This window comes from Monopterus albus, unplaced genomic scaffold (genome assembly GCF_001952655.1).
Source record: "Monopterus albus unplaced genomic scaffold, M_albus_1.0 scaffold99.1, whole genome shotgun sequence".
Classification (NCBI taxonomy): Eukaryota; Metazoa; Chordata; class Actinopteri; order Synbranchiformes; family Synbranchidae; genus Monopterus; species Monopterus albus.
Window position 1 is genome coordinate 3,718,129 of NW_018127979.1, and position 17,062 is coordinate 3,735,190.

General features: G+C 41.2%; 1 protein-coding gene across 1 annotated transcript in view; it reads left to right on the forward strand.

The window, feature by feature from the left end:
* The first annotated feature begins 495 nt into the window (after positions 1-495).
* nalf1b (NALCN channel auxiliary factor 1b) overlaps positions 496-17,062 on the forward strand; it is an 81,597-nt gene continuing 65,030 nt past the window's right edge. Inside the window, exon 1 of the mRNA XM_020609532.1 lies at positions 496-1,958. Coding sequence (XP_020465188.1) covers positions 1,227-1,958 — 732 coding nt within the window. The 5' untranslated portion in view covers positions 496-1,226. The remainder of the gene's footprint in view (positions 1,959-17,062) is intronic.

The window sequence follows — 17,062 nt, forward strand, 5'->3', positions numbered from 1 at the left end:
CTCTCTGTCACACAGTTAGAGGATCATAACCACAGAACCATACTGCAAGGCATGTGTTTGTTTTAAACCCACTGACCAAACACAACCCAGTTGATAAGATGGGGCCCACTTGCAAGGAACAGGTACATGATATTATTAAACCCACAAGCACAAAACTTCTGCTTGTCCAGCTGCTTGTTGTCCAGCTGAACCACTTGTTCCCAGGTTCAAGCTTCACTATAGTGTTGTCAAAGCCTTTATCTTAATCCATCCTTCTCCTCTGGGAAAAAAGTGTCATTTGAGGATTTACTATGTACTACAGCCTACACTGCTTGTACATAAAGGGTCAGTTCAATGAATCTTATTGACTATATGCAAACAGTGAGTGTAAGTTTAACTGCATGGTTATTCTTGTGAGTGATCTCGTCTATCCTGCACCAAAAACAAGATGTCGCCAAAAGTGTGTGTAGGTGCGTGTGTGTCCTGCCAAGATAATACTTGGCAACTATCACTCATGAACAGCAGAGAGGGTACCCCCCCAAAAAAACCCTTTACCACCTTGATGTGTGTCTGAGCTCTCTCTCCCTCCCCCCGTGTGTCTGTCTGTGTGTTTGTGTGTGTGTGCATATAGGTAATAAGCTGCTCCTCCACTGCGCAACGATGGAGCTATCGCAACGATGGAGATGACGCAAACAGACTCGGCTCTCCAAAAAAGTGTTTCAAGACGAACATGGCGGCAACTTAACCGCGGTCCAAGATGACAATGGCCAACGAGAGAAAGGATTCTAGGCTTTCCGCTCAGGCACAGGACAGAGAAAGCAGTCTGCGTGCATCAAAGAGGCTCGTTGCTGTTCTTTAAAGGGATCTGCAAATCCAACGGCGGCAGACGCGCAGCATCAGTACCGAGAGGCTTGCAACAGCTGGTCTCCCTGCATCCCCGACGAGAGAACAAACCCGGGGAGGGACGATAGGGAGAGGAGGGCATGCGGTCAAAGAGGACGCCGTTCCCCCCCGGAGAGCCATGGAGAACCGGGATGCGGCAGCGCGAAGCTTAATCTGTGCGGGCGCAATAATTGGATCGGAATAGCACCGATTGCTGCGGGCGCGATAGAGGAGCGCCCTGGACCGGCGGACGCACGGCACCCCACTGTTACAGAGGAGAACCATCCATCTCTCCCAAAGTCAATGAGTATTGTGGCAGAGCAGCCCCCGCGGTGGAGTCGGCCAGGACAGCACTTTCCTAAAATATGACCAGGGGTGCTTGGATGCGTCGACAGCATGATGAAGGCTTAAAATACTGGTTTGCACCCCGAGAGAACGAGAAGCCATTTACCGAGTCGGAGCGGGCCCAGAGATGGCGACTGTCGCTGGCCTCTTTGCTGTTTATAACCGTCCTGCTCTCTGATCACTTGTGGTTTTGCACCGAGGCGAAACTGACGCGAACCCGAGACAAGCGGTCAGATAAGGGTCTTGCAATTACGGACATGGGCGAGTACCCAAACTCTCTCCACCAACACCGTATCCCAACATCACCTGACCCCCACCATCGCACCAGAGAGCAAGATGATATTTTTCTAGGGAATTCTACCAAACCTCTGTGGCGAATGGACACCTGTCACCCTGACAGCATGTCCAAAGACTGCTTTATTTTCACGGACGCGGAGACCGTGTGCCTCGGCCTCTCCGGTGGAGAGGAAAGGGGGACACAGTTGGCGTACGTGAATCTGAGCGATTTGTACCTTTCTTTTTGTAATTCCTATTCACTTTTGGATTTGTTTTACGGGTTTACGAGTCTGGGCGATTTGAATTGCACCCTGGATATGGCCATGGGGGTGGATCTGCTGGGATGCCGCAAGTGTGTCCGGGCTTATCAGAGTCTTGACCAACAGGCGGAGGAGAACTACCGGGAGTTTGAACTAATGGTTCAGAAATACGAGACGGATGCATACTCGGTTAGGACGTGCATGGAGGAATGCAAGGTAGGACTAACAGGTCGCGCGCGCGCACACACACACACTCACTCACTCACTCGGGGCAAGGGGTGAGTTCACAGTCGTCATGGTAACCGTTGGGCATATCTGTCAGCGTACTGGTGTTGATTCGTTTGAATTCTATCAGGCTGCCATTGCCTTTACAGCATCATCTGTCCTGTCAGGGTTTGCACAAATACACAGCTGCACCTCATAAAAACAGCACGGAGGGTTAACAGGTCAACAGATACTCCTGCAGTCCTTCATCATCCTCTCTTTTCCCTCCTTGCTTCACTTTCCTGGGCTCTCTGAGTCTTTCTTCGTGAACTGTGACTGTGAAAGTGATGTTTGGCATTTGGAGTAAAGTCCAGGCTTGCACCACAGCTCAATGAAATGAGGTGGGAGAGGGCTGCTGAGTGGTGTTTATTTCAATATTGTTAATAGCACATGCGTGTCTCTCACCTAATCCAGGCTTTGTATTGTCCCCGGTTTACCTGTTGTTTCAATAGCATAGTGCACATAGTAGCTCATATTTAGGTTTTGCTTGTCAACAGCATAGCTTACCTAAATCTAAACACACACACACTCACACATGGTCTCCCACGTGTTACTTTAGGCATCAAGGCCCACTGAGCTATACTGAACAACAGAAACCTAGTAGTAAATAGAAACATGGTGGAGATACATGGGTTAAATTACACTTCAGTCTGTTTTGCACTTGACTGTTGCAGTGTTGCTTTGTCTCCCTGTCATCTGTGCATCCTCCAGTACTGAGAGAACGTCCTGCAAAAGGCCTGGTACTGTAGCAGGATGTAGTTTTTCTGTGACTGTGTAGATATAAAAATTGTACCTGTTGTGTTAGTGTGTCAGTAAAGTATGATTATACAGTAACTGACACAACAACCACAGCTAATCTGATTTCTTGGACTAAGGGGACTAACCCCTGATTAGCTAAACATGTTCATGAGCTCTTTTTTGGCTGAAAACACAGGAGATATGTTAAATATTCTTCCATGAACATGACTAAAAATCTGTGTTATTGAAGGATGAAATATTGTCAATAACATTAGGTTAGCAGAGATTTATGATGAGCCTGTATCTGATAGAAGTGCAGCACATGCATCATAATGCTGCGTGTACTGTGTCAGTAGCTTTATTTGTGCTTTGCTGATCAACTTTTCACCTTTGTGGCAACATGTTTTTGCGTTGCACCACAGCGTCACCAAGTTTCTCATTTTCAGCATTAAGGTTTTGAAGAATTGATTTAACAGTTGTTGTCAAAGGTGTCTTGAGAGCTGAATCATCACCACAGCAGCAGTATAACACACATCAGAGGATGAACCTCGAGAAGCAGGAAATCTTCTCTCACAATTGTCGTCATAATGATTCTGCAAGTCATTTCTACAAGATGGATGTTGCACAGGGGCAGATGGACAGGGTGCTGGGCTGTGAGTGATGATAATCCTTGTGTGTGTGTGTGTGAAGCAGGACAGTTAGTGGGAGGATCTACTGAGGATGAACCTTCACAATGCAATCATGTGCTGTTAATGTGTTTGTTTATTATGAGTCATGAATCTGTTTCTTATAACATAGCTGCTCCCTTCTTATGCCATCTACAGTAATCAGTAGTGTGGATTTCCACTCCTACTGTTTGCTAATGTACAAACACTCAGGTAGAGCTACAGCAGCCTTTTAGCCCCTTTAGCCCAATCTGAATTGCTAATCTGCTTCTCTGTTCGTCTGACCTTCGTGAAAGCACAGCACCCCAGGCCTGCATCACAAACTATCACTCCTCGAAGAACCACTCTGTTGGACAATGAAAAGACATTAGACAGCTTGAAACAATAATTGTTCACTGTTCATTCTTATCTGTCTTATCTATTTCATTTCAGGCATCTCCGCTCTTGTAAATTCTTCACCCACATTTAAACAGACGCTCAAGGTTTCTTTTTAAACAGTTTAAGTGAATTAGGGTAACATCCTACTGTATTTGTGCGTGCTGAACAGTAGATGGCTGGTGTCAGTGTTGTGTAAGTTTGGGAAATGGGAGAACAAACAGGAAATAAGATAAAAAGGCTGGAGAAGTGATAAAGGAGCAAGTGAGGTGAGAATAAGAGGAGAATTTGAAGGAGGTAATTGAAATTTTGTTTTTAAGACTGGAAAAAGACTTGAGTAGTATTAACAGACCTGGCGACTGAGCTTCATGGACAGATTTAGACTGTGGGATGTCATCATCAGTGAAAACAGCACTTTTCACCAGGATGGTCTATAGCACTAGGCCTGCCATGTTTTCTGTCAGAGAACAATGTTTTGCCAGAGTTTGCCAGTTATATAAGCTAGAGAATTGAAATCAAATTAATTACAAATCAAGCAAAACACATATATTTGGTTATTTGTTTAGTATACATTGAATATTTGCTGCAGAGGATGAAACAAACAACATTTTGCAAAGTTTAACACTAAAATCTGTATTGTGACAGATGCAGATATTTGAAAAGGCTGTCGGGGGCCCTGATGTAAGGTAAATTATTTGATAGAGGATAAATTATTTGCTGTAGTTGGATTACACTTACCAACATAAGTTATCTATCTGCAGTTCAGAGAAGCTCAATGTGGGATCTGCTTCAATGGACAGACCTCCAGTGTGTAAATGTCAAGAGAGGCTTGGCATTATAAGTGGACAAAATGCTCAGAAGTGCTTTTCTACGTCACCCAACTTTCTCCTTTGCTTGTGTCATAATTATTACATTAAATGTCGCCTAACATTAATACGTTAACCTTGGTTGTAATGAGCTGCTGGCACAAATTCTGGACTTGTTTTTACAGAACAGTGATATGTTGGCTTAAGTTTGATTGAATGTTTTCACTGTGGTCATCACATTCTATGAAAAGACCAAAGCCAACAACTTTCTGATCATCCCTGTATTAACAAATATTGACAGTGTAGCTCAGGCCTGATATACAGTATCTCATGCCTTTATGTCACATAGCTCCCACTGCATCTGCATGGGATGTCACAGTGACAAAAACATATGCATAACTAATACAATTAACAATGGCTGAATTCCATTTAGCTGGTTTTGCTTCATGGTCCTGGTATAATGCAGGTAACATTAACACTGTCATGGCTTACTGGGACATGTGAATACTGTCAATTCAAGTGGAGAGAAAAAGAAAAATAATTATATGTAATAATGGAGGACATGCAGTATATGGAAAAGAAGACTGTCTGTAACACACATGTTTTATGTGCATGTGCTTGGCATCTTTCTTTTTGCTCCCTATTCTTGCCATTTCTATCCTTTCTCACTTGTGTTTTCTAAACCTTTTGATCACTGCATGGACCTGTTTGTTTATTACTCACATGAGTGTGCCTGCAAACCGCACACACACACAAACACACACACATAGAGCCCCATGTGCACTGTTTCCTGCAGGTCCAGACCTGACTGTCCCTTCCGGTGTAATTTAATTTGCACTCCCATAATTCTCTGCTTTTCTGGTGGCTGTGTCTCCAGGGCTCTGCCTCAACATGTTGATGTCCTTTCTCCCTCTATCTGTCACTGTTTCTCACTTACATTCACATCCTCTCCCTCTTTGTCTTTCTCCCATGTGTGTCAGAGCTCTGAGGAAGCAACATGCTGTACAGTACACATTTGCTTAGTTTCTGAACTGACATCGCCTCCACCCCTCTTTTCCTCCTCCTTATGGACTTACTGTCCATCTTTGTCTTTATCTGTCTCTCTCTTTGTGCTAGAGTGATAGAGAATGATCTAGATTAAGGTCCTTTCTTTCCCTCCAATTACAGGCTTGTCCACATAGATCCCACTTTGTGCTTGTCCTTCACCAGCTTCTCTGCACCCCCCACATGTTCACCCTTTCTCCCTCTCTGCTTCTACAAAAATCCTGTATTCAGTTTAACCCCCATTCAATTTAGCTGTTTACATTTACATGGTACATTAAACACAAGGTGCAGCTGCGGTTATATATAAAGTTTGTAAAAAAAATCTACCGCAGTCTTCCTCATATTTGTCAAGATAGTCAACCAACTGTGCCTCACCATGTGGATATAAATATATACAGTACAAACAGCAAATCATAGAGCTATATGTATATGCAATGTGTTACCTTACAGCCTGTGTGGCTTAAAGACGGCTTTAACACAACTCATACTGTAATGTACACACCGTTATCAACACAGACTGCATGGCCCCATTGCAAGTGTTGCACTTTTCTCTCTCTCTCTCCCTCAAATTCAATTAAGGCTGTGCTGCTTCTCTGCACAGCTCAAATAGATCCAGGGAAACTCCCCTTCATATGAGCTGCCAGTGTTTGTTTCTCCCCAGGCAGGAGATAAGGGAATGCATCTGTTCAAGAAGAACACAGCAGCACTCCCATGGAAACGCCTCCTCATGGTCCTCTATTCCCTGTCTACGCAGCACAGCCAGGCCGTATAGCTCCCTCCATTGTTGCCTTGGGCCTCAGCTCCCGTGCATCAACACACCAGTTTCTTTCTTATCACAGCCCTTCTTTTAGGCCACTCAGAAAAAGTTCTTATCCTTACACACTTATGTACAGTATAGTATGGAGAAGTCCTGTTTCTCTGGTGTGTGGGCACTGGTGGTTAGATCTGCTAAAAAAGTCAAAGACTACAGTATGTGCTTGGCCAGTGACTGTGTAAGGACAAGCTGCACGCATCCAGTAATTCACCACAGTCCAGCTGCACTCATATGACATAAAAGTTGCAGTGAATCCTTTTCATGCATCCAGTATAAACAAATCTGTAACATAAACAAATTATGATTTTTACAAATGCACATGTTGCTGTTGCAATCTCTCCTTTATCCTGTTTCTCACTGGTATGCTTAGTTGAATGATTTGATGAGTGGGTGATGTGTTATGTTTGATTTTCTGTGACAAAGTGAAGAGAGAAGGGGCTTAGAGAGAGTGGAAAGGGCTGCTATTGATAAGTGGTTCTATACAAAATGCATTAAAACACCGGGGACATAAAATCAGTGAACATCAGGCATTTATTTGTTCAAGTTAATGATAATTAGAAGTGTTTAACAGCCCTTGCGGCGTTAGTTGCTGGCAAATAAAAGGAAGATGACAATTGTATAAGCAAATTCAGTAACATTAGGAGACTTATTTTAAAACACAATTCATCTGAGACATGCTAGTGCTACCATGACAGCACAGTACTGTTTCACATTTCTGATCTGAAGCTCTCCTTTGTGTTGAAATGTAAATGTTAATTCAGCTTTTTTTGCATAAGCATGACATTGATCTGTAGACTGAATATTTTATTTGACAGAAGAAAAACAGACTTTTCCGTTGAATGAGTCACTGATAAAAATAGAATCCATCTAATCAGAACTTCATTGAAGCAGCTATGTTGAAGGCATTTATAAAGCAGGGTGCACGTATATTCTATTTAGACACTATTTTTAGTGTAATGGCAGAAAGTACCATCAAGTAATGTCAGTGTTGGATACATATTGGTTGAGAAATCACATTTCCTTGATGTTGAAAGGGTCTTCTCTGTAAAATAATAATTAAAAAAACATAATGAATGACAGTTAAAGAATAAGCACATCATCCATGACATCTAATACTGGTGCTACCAAGATGCTAATGTACACTGCTAAAGCTATTTTTAAGTCAAACAGCTTCAGGTGCATTATAACACCCTCTGAACTGAACTAGTGCAGACTCAAATTTTTATTTGGTCTGGGAAGACCTGAGATTGCATTCACATTTGTTAATAGTGAGCCATTTAAGCATGCACATAAGTGTATTTAATTGCATCTGAATTTTATCTGCATAGAAGACACTTGAAATAAGGTCTAAGACGCAATAGTGGTGTGCTGTGAAAGTTACAGTCTGAGCATCACTGGCAGAGAGACAGAAACCAGTCACAGTTCTCAGACTCTGGTGACATTCTCACATTACTGAGTCATCATCATCAGCTGTTCACAGCATGTCCTGATTCAGAGAGAACAGTTCAGAACAGTGAGAGAGCACAGACAAACGTAGATGTAGTCTCATGTCTGTAAACTCACACATGCTGTACTAAACACCATGAGCAGAGACAAGACGTGAGAAAGGCTGACAGCGAGCAGGTGATGGAAGTAAATAGTAAAGAGAGAAAGAATGACATTTGAATGGTTAGATGAGAGAAAATACCCACTGGTGTGTGCAGCATGATGGGCTAGTATCAGATCTCCTGACATACTGTATTTTCTCAGAGTTTTGTACAGACAAATTATTTGAACACTTGGTACTAACTAATCCTTTCAATTTAATCAGGCTAGTGTTTGTCAGTGGATGAGCGCATATGGATTCACTGAGCACAGGTGCATATGTGCATGCATGAGTGCATGTTGGCATAGTGTGATGCTGTTGTCATTAATTTAACATGAGGGAGCTTTAAAGTAATAGTTTGACATTCTGGGAACTGTGCCTCTTCACTTTTTTTTTTTAAAAGAAGAGGTCTGATACTACTCTCATGCCTGTCTGTTAAACAGGAAGCCACAGCCAGATGACCATTAACTTATCTTGTTGTAATATAATATATCAGTGGTCCATTATATATATACATTATATATATACAATGGACATGACATCACCACTTCCCTCCATTATGCAAAAATGAAGCCAAAATATCATGAATATGGCAGGGTGCTCGGATCGACCAAAATACACTTCTTTTAAACATCATCAAATAACTTACTAAACTTTCCAGAAAAATGGCCATTTGTTCACACATCAGCTTGACAATATCTACCAAAAATGACAGAATTCACCTCTGGGAAAAATGTATTTGAGTTGTACTTTGAGTTTTTAGTTTGGCTCATGTTCCATCCACTGACATGGAGGAGGTGGGATGTAGGACCCATACTGCAACCAGCCACCAGGGGGTAATTGCGATGGATTCACGTCATGGTTTTACTAAGTATTGCAACAATTAGTTGTTTCAGTTTTGCAGTTTTGTACAGGTTAATGTGTTAATTAGTGAGCTTTAGAGCTGCTGGTCGGTAGATTTTGTTACCTTAGGATAAAATTGAGCTAGCGGTTTTCCCCTTTTAGGTTAAGCTAATTATCTTCTGGTGCTGGCTTCATATTAGTTGATTATTAGGCTTCTTGTTTTGTTTTAATTAGAAAAAAAATTAGAAATGCACCATATAATTTCCTAGAGCCAAGTTTGACATATTTACTGTAAATGGCTTTTTTTTTTTAATTCAGGATCCTTACCTTTGGTGAGCTGGACCCAGAGAATTTAGCATTTATGATTGAAGAACTGAGTAACTGAAGTGAAAGTTTGATTATTCAAATTTTAGTCAGGGCACTATACAAATCAATAAAGTCGGCTAATTGTGTTAGCTCTCACTGCAATACTGATTATTTGATCAGTGGTGACATTCAAACATAAAAGCACTCGGGGTTTGCTGATGCAGTTGTTCTTGTTTGTGGAGTTTTAACAAGTACCCAAATGTTTTCAGCCATGATGGCTATTATTAATCATTGTTTAGAAATTAAGACAACAGTACCAGATTGTTTTGTGTTTCCAGGGCTGCATGATGGAAAGTTGCACTCTGGGTAACAACAACTCAACACCTGTGTGATACATTTCATAATGAAGGTTTGTGTGTGATAGTCTGTGTTTCTCCAGGTGTAGTGGACCCCCCCCCCCCCCCAAAAGCATTTATATCATATTACACTAAACGCCTCTATTCAAACTCATGTAAATGAGTTTGTTTTGTGTTGTCCTCCTCACAGCCCTCATTATGAAGCCAAAGAGGCTGGTTATTCACATCATTACTCCAGAGGCAACTAGCAACCACCTCACTGCTGAGGAGCCTTTTCTGGTGCGCAATGCAGGCCTGCATGTCAGACCTACATTTGGTGGCCCGATTGAGGATTTTTGTGTGTGTGTGGGCTGACGCTGAGCAAGCAGTATCCTCACATCCTCCAGTTTGATACAGGTATTTACTTGTGGATGGAGTGGGATGTGTGTGTGTGTGTGTGTGTGTGTGTGTCATGGATACAGATAGAACATGGAAAAGGAAAACAGCAAGACAGAAGATGAATGCAGGGGAGCTTGACCTAACAATGAGGGCCTTATCAACATCTCTTGGTGTGTATGTGTGAAGTGGATGGATGGTGGAAGGGTTGGTGGGGCTTTTCACCTGCTGAAGTTTCCCTCTTTGTCGAAAAGCTTTTCATCTGTTTGCCCTCAGTCCCATCTGCCATTTGTCAACTGCGGTTGTGTCAGTTTTTCTTCACCTTTTACTACATCTTTCCTGCTGTTATACAACATTCTTCATTTTGTCCTCTTTCTTCTATCTTTTCACTGTGAAAACTACCTGTACAACATAGCTGGTGCTTTGGCCCTGCCATGCTTCATCTCTTTTGTTGCAGTTTTGCTTTATAGTCGCATTGACAGCCCCTGACTGATCCCCTGTAAATTATTCATTTGCCATTGACTTTTCAGAAGCACTGAGGAGGAACTGGAACACTCCTGTAACTTTCTCCCACACCCGTGTGGCATTTTGCTGTATGTGTCTTTTTGAGGGCAGAAAAACACACATGTAAAGCAGGTAAACACAGTAAAAAATTGATGCACAGAGGCAAGGAGCAGCCTATTGCTTTTGCAGATCATAGTTTTGGGCCTACTTGACTGCAGGAACCTTTCCAGGAACCCAGGAACACCTGCTACAAAATGTGCATACAGCATTCATTGCCAATTGTGGTCTTAATTTTAGGACTATGAGGTTATTATTCAGATACTTAAGATTAAGATTTAATGTCCCTTTCCATCTCTGCACATTGTCTTTCCAGTGTGTTTTAACAAACATTGCAGGCACACAACAGAAAAAAATAACTTGACTTGTGTCTCTTAATAAGTACATATTACATCTAAAGCAAGGGTGATGCTTTTAACTTTGCCCAGTTGTTATGGATCTAGAAATATCAATGAAATGGAAACATACATACATATAGGCTAATTTTACCTCCTTATTTAGTTCCTGATGTTTCTTCCAGGGGACCTCTTTTTCGTTCCATGGACCATTTGATCAAAAAAGCCCACTGATGTGTCTGATGTGTCCAATTTAATATTCCGTACACTACATTATCTTCTGTGTTTTATAATGTCCTGAATCCAACAGAGCACAACTGATGTTGTTGGTGTTCAGACAGGCAGTGTATATGACTTCCATACTCATACTTTCTCCACCTTGTCCTCTCCCTGCCCCCTCCATGTTCTTTTAGCTACCCTTCTGTTCCTCTTTTCATTATATCAAGGCGGTTACCCGCCACTCACTTGCTGCTTCAGTTTTTCACGTCATCCTCCTCTCACTATCTTGCTCCCTAGCCCTAATCCTCCTGTGCAGGCTCTTAGCTGGATAAAGCTGTCTCCCATCCTTTCTCTTTATGGCAGGATTTACAGCAGTACCCCTTCATATCCCGCTTTTAGCACTCTTATGGTAGCTTCTACTGTTACAGGGCCGTGCTCTTTGCAGAGCATAAAATTCATCAGCACAACAAAAGGAAATCCCTGACAGTCTATAAAACACACACTAACCACAGTTTGAAAGGGTTAAATATAATGGAAAACAATGTAGTATTTTCACACATAGCCTAAAAAAATGTTCTGCTCTGAATAGAATTTAAAATGTTCAGGTCAGGGAAGGATATTTTGAAACCGGAGACATTTTGATTCAGAACTGGCCTTGTGACACACATTTGTTTTAGTAAGCTGTCAAGCCGTGTCTACTCTATGACAGACTATCATAGACTAAAGAACAGTCCATGGCAAAATGGTTGGACAGAAATTATAGGCTTTGGGCTTCCCTCAGCTTGTCCAGGTTTGTCTCACACACTGTGTTTAAAGCTTAGGGATGTGTGCTGCTCTTTAGCGGAAGTGGAGAAGTTAACTTGATGTACATTTGCCAAACTGAGCAGTTAATCTTCATTCTTCATTCAGTCTAAACAAAAACATAGTTTGAAAATGTTTCAGATAAGGTATGGTACAAATCTCACCCGCGTGTTGCTTGTAAAAGTTTGTTTTGGAACATGCTGAAAAAGATGGTGCACTCGAAAAGAGTTTCAGAAAAGTGACACAAAGGTGATATGTACTCTTTTTTTTACTTCAATGAGAAAAAAAGACAATGCGGGTGAGAACTCAGTAGTTGGTATGGCAAATGTACATCTGGCTAATTTGCTTACCTCTGTTAAAGTGCAGCTGCATTAAGCTTTCCCATGGGAATCATCCAGGAACAAAGTGGATGACTACCATACAAGGCTAAGAGCTTCTCAGTTTGTTTTCATCGGCCACCTTTTCAAATGTGATCATCTTGGCTGTTCATTTTTCCTCAGTGTCCTCTTGTCCTTTATGTCAGTTAGTTGTGAGATGCATAACAGCATCTGAGCGTAAACACTACAGTAAAATGCGCTGTGTGCATGTTATTTAAGTGCAATGTCTTTGAGTAGGGCAGGAGGAAAAGCAGATGTGAATTCATCAGTTTCTCAGTTTCTGACAGTACTTAATTTGTTTTATGTTGTTAGCAGTTTTGGTAAAATAGGCTATTAGAGAAAACATATTACTGTATATGTGACTGTGTTTGAGTGGGTGTGTGTGTGACTGTGTGAGCGCGTATATGAAAAAGAGAATGAGAGAATGAGGGCGACTTTCACAAACTGACTTATTGATTTACCATTTGAAAGCAGGGGTGAGGTTTCGGATGGCAGAGATTGACAGATGGACTCATCAAGGAAAAAGACCAAATGATGTGGGAAAAAAAGAGGGTGGGTCTGAGATTGGCAACAGAATAATACAGATGATTTGAAACCTACTGAGCTGAACACACGTGCAGAAAGACAGAGGACAAATGGGGAAGTATAGAGACTTGACCCTATACCCTCCCCTCTCCATCTGAGATTGATGATTTAGGTCATGGCACACAGATGCCGGTAGCACAATTCTGGCATCGGAAATGATTGTGATTGATTGATAGGGGGTAATGAGGGACTGCTGCTCAGAGAATCACTTCACCTCTCTTTTTCTTTCTTTCATCTCTCCCTCAGTCCTACATCCACCTCCCCTAAACCACTAAACCTCCTTCTCAGCCTCTTTCTCTGTCTCTGCTTCTTTGTTCCAGGGATGCACGGATTCTACTTTTCCTCCTCCACTACTCATGTTGATGCCCGAACTCAGGATCTCTGCCGATTTTGAGAACAAATCCAACAGTGCTTCTTTTCCTTCCAAAATGTAACATCTGTAAACCTCTTTGTGTGTACGGGATTAGCATATGTGTAAGCAAACATGAGGCTGTAACTACATATAGCTTTTTAAAAAGGCAAAAATCAATACATTTGTAATAACAATGTATCAAGGGGCAACATGAAAATAGTGGGGGCTAGACTGTAGTGATGAACCTGCAGAGAGTTATCAATAATGCTGCTTTCTTGGCTTTACAGAGCTTTATAGTGGGATTGTCAATGAATAATCGATATTTGATTATACATTTTAAAAACTCAGTCTATTGTAAAATTACTATTCGGAGAGGAAGCAGTTCCGCCATGGCTGTCTGCCTCGCACGTTCTCGTGTGAGCCTGTGCTGCTGCGCTGAATGTACTGCATGACAGACAGGAGTCACACAAAATAACTTTCTGTAGTTAAAAATGAAATGTAGGTCAAGCTGAAACAAGAGAATAATTCAACAACAACCATACAGTAATGATGAAGTGAAATGAAGTGTTTGTTTGGAAGAAATATTCAAACGTCATTCTTGGCCAGTTTTGACAGCACTACTATATAGTAAGTTTCATCTCAATGTTTAGCCATCCACACTACAAATTTACTGCTTTTGTTTACAGTGTTCTCATAGTGTTGAATCAGCCAGCTGATTTCAGTGAAATACCTCTAAAAATTCACTTTCCACTACCTGTACAGCACCAAATAGAAGACAGACACAGTTAGTCTTTAGATGGAGATCATACAGCTAAAGATGTTTTTTGCTTTGGGAACTGGTAGAGACCAAAGTTAGAGCTGAAAGAGAATGAATATTGGACTTACTTTTGCCAAAGAGCCACAAACATGACTCCAAGTGAATGATAATGTCATTGTTAAAAAGATGAAACCTCATTTTTAGATCTGTACTTCTTTATCAATTTTTGTAAAACATGTAATAACATGCATTAAGCACATTTTAGAAATGACACCTAGACTAAGAAATGCAGGAAATTTCTAACTCCACTGTTAACAATCTACAGCATATAATCATGTGTAATGGTAGCTAAATGCCAAAGTCATTATCAGCACATCTGGGTTCACAGAACAGCCCTTCACATTAAAATGCATTTATAGTGAAACACTTGCAGGATGTGACAAAATACAGTATAAATAGTAGCTTATGTAAGTGTTTTTAATGTTTAATGTAGTGGTGTGATACCCAGTCTGTTTGATAAGCTCCGTTTCAGTGATGAACACTGATATAAAAGTTTAGTTTCTCTTTCTTTCTTTCTCTGTGTCTCTTGCACTTAAAGCTGCATAAACAGTAGAGGAAGAACACTGCAGGTGCAGCACATGATGCTTTTATAAGTCTTTGCTTGTGAAACGTAAAATCCATTTATGTTTGTTTGTCAACATGTCTGAAAGTAATTTGGGCATGCAGGCGGCGTGTGATGTGTGTGTATCGCTGTGTTCCTGTGTGTTCTTGGGGCTCAGTGTAATCACAGCTCTAATCTGTCTGTTAGGAGTCTGTGTGTGGGTGACATTTAAGTTCTCATTAGCACTGTAACTCAGCACCAGTGTCACTGTGAAGACACCAACGACACATCCACTGCTGCAAAATCTACCCACCATGTCTGTGTGCGTGTGTGGAGAGAGAGCAAGTAAACACTTTTCAAGTTAATAGTGCAAATTATTTCTCTAATTTTTTTCATTTTCTTTTCTTAGTTGTTAGTAATGTGCTGTCAATTTTATTACTCATGTAGGCAAAATTAGGTAAAACAGTGTTCTGCACTATTAAAAAGTTGAGGAATACTACTGGATGTCATGTGATCTGCCAGATGAGATGAATCACATCTTGCAATGCCACACTTTCATTAATTAATTTCACGGTTCTCTTTATAGGCATGCTGTTCGATATAGCTTATGCTGAGGTAAGGCAGAATGATGGAGAAAGAAGAGGCAGAAAGAAGGAATAGTTGGGAAGAAGGAAGAGATATGTTGCTATGGTAACAGGAAAAAGGCTGGAATCGAGTGAAAGATGTGGTGTAGACTATTTTACTGAGCAGGAATCTCAATAAATGAGTGACTGACCCACACAAAGTCTACAGGACCACTGCTAATGTAGTCAGTGCTATTGTGCAACTGTATACATTGTTTTTTTTTCTCATCACCCAGATTGATATCCTATTTCTAGCCCCATCCCATGAGTGGCCTCTGAATGCTGCACCAAGTTAGCCTGGGCTGTTTTCAGTAAGCATATTAAGTAAAAGAACCAGAGTGAGTGAGTGAAGTGGGTCAGGCTGGTTCTGTCTGATTTTATACATCCAGGCTAATCAGCCTCTAACACGTCCTCGCTTGCTCTAGCGTGTTAATGCCCAAGCAAGCTTCCCTACTCATTTTTCTAGGGGGGAGAGGATAATGCTTAAATGCTAACACATAGCTAGCCATCCTTATTATACAGTATCTAGTGGGGGATGTTGCAACATGGTCTTGTGTAAGAGTGTCAGACTGGGAGACTGACTCACAGCTGGTCTGTACTGCTGGGATTTAGTATTAGCATGCTAATGTGCAGCCAGTTACCTCTGTAGCTGTGGTAAACAGCATGGATCTAAAATGGACTTTTGTGGCTTCCCTGAATTTATGTTTTTTTTTTCTTAAAAATGCAGGTTTAGTGAAAAAGACATCAAAAAGTGAAAGCAAAGAAAAAAGCAGAGAGAGATAGCAGATGCTTCAGACTTGTCTCTTGTGTCCTTGTGACGCAGATCTGCAGTTTTTCTGCAGTAAGAACAACAGAGATGGAGAGAGACAGAAAAAGAGTACATTTTGAGGGTCAGGGGCTCGGGGAGTGAACATCCTGCACCTGCAGTAGAACTTGGCTGCTACAGTAAATTTTTTTGAGGGGGGAGGGGGGAGGATTTGTTTTGTATTATGCAGCATCCTAGATGCAGTGCCGGCTCTGATGCAAAGTACAAAGTTGAACCACATTGGCTTCTGTAGCAGGGCTTGATTTGTTGTCAGTTTTGATATGGATAAATTATATGACCTTTGGAATGAAACCATGTTGTTTTTTGTGCATATATGTGTGTGAGTGTGTAGAGGAACTGCAGGCCTGCACTTGCGATTTATAGAGTTTTGTCTGACATTAGAGAACGAATGCAGGAAGCGGAAGCAAACTGACTGTGCAGAAAATGCGAAGTATCGGCTACATCAACATTATTAACAGTAGTCTTCTAATATTTTGTGCTTGAAAGATTCGATTGGCTCTTCTATGAAACAGAACCAATCTCATATTCACCATGATTAATGGTGATACACATGAAAGGAATTAGTATTATTTTCCTGTTGTGGAGTTAAATGAGGGAACAAGCCAGTTCACTTAGTCATGCAGAATTAGCTTGATGACAACCACAGTGTTTTATTACCGTCCTTACCCCCCCTGTGTGGTGCCGTCCTTGCGGAAGCATTTTACCACCTCAACTATATATACAGTCACGTAAACAGGCAGGTACTCCCTTTTACTGACAGCACAGTCTTCCAGACTTATGATTTCCGGAAATTTTTATATTTATTTGAACTTAGTACATTAGACTTTTACTGCACAAATGAAAACATTCGGTAAAAAAGTGTATATGTTGCTGATGTTCTAGCACGCCATCATGTAAGCAAGAGAAATGTGTCATTCTCTATGAAGTAAATGGATTATTATTAGGCTATGTCTGAATATGTTTTAATTACCACCAAATAATTTGTCAAACACAAGGTATTTGTTTTTGCTATTCTTTGTTAATTACTTAATCACATGCATGTTTATACATGAGAGAATTTTTAATGACATCTCCATGAAGTTATAGCTTCATCATTACCCCCTCATGTGGTT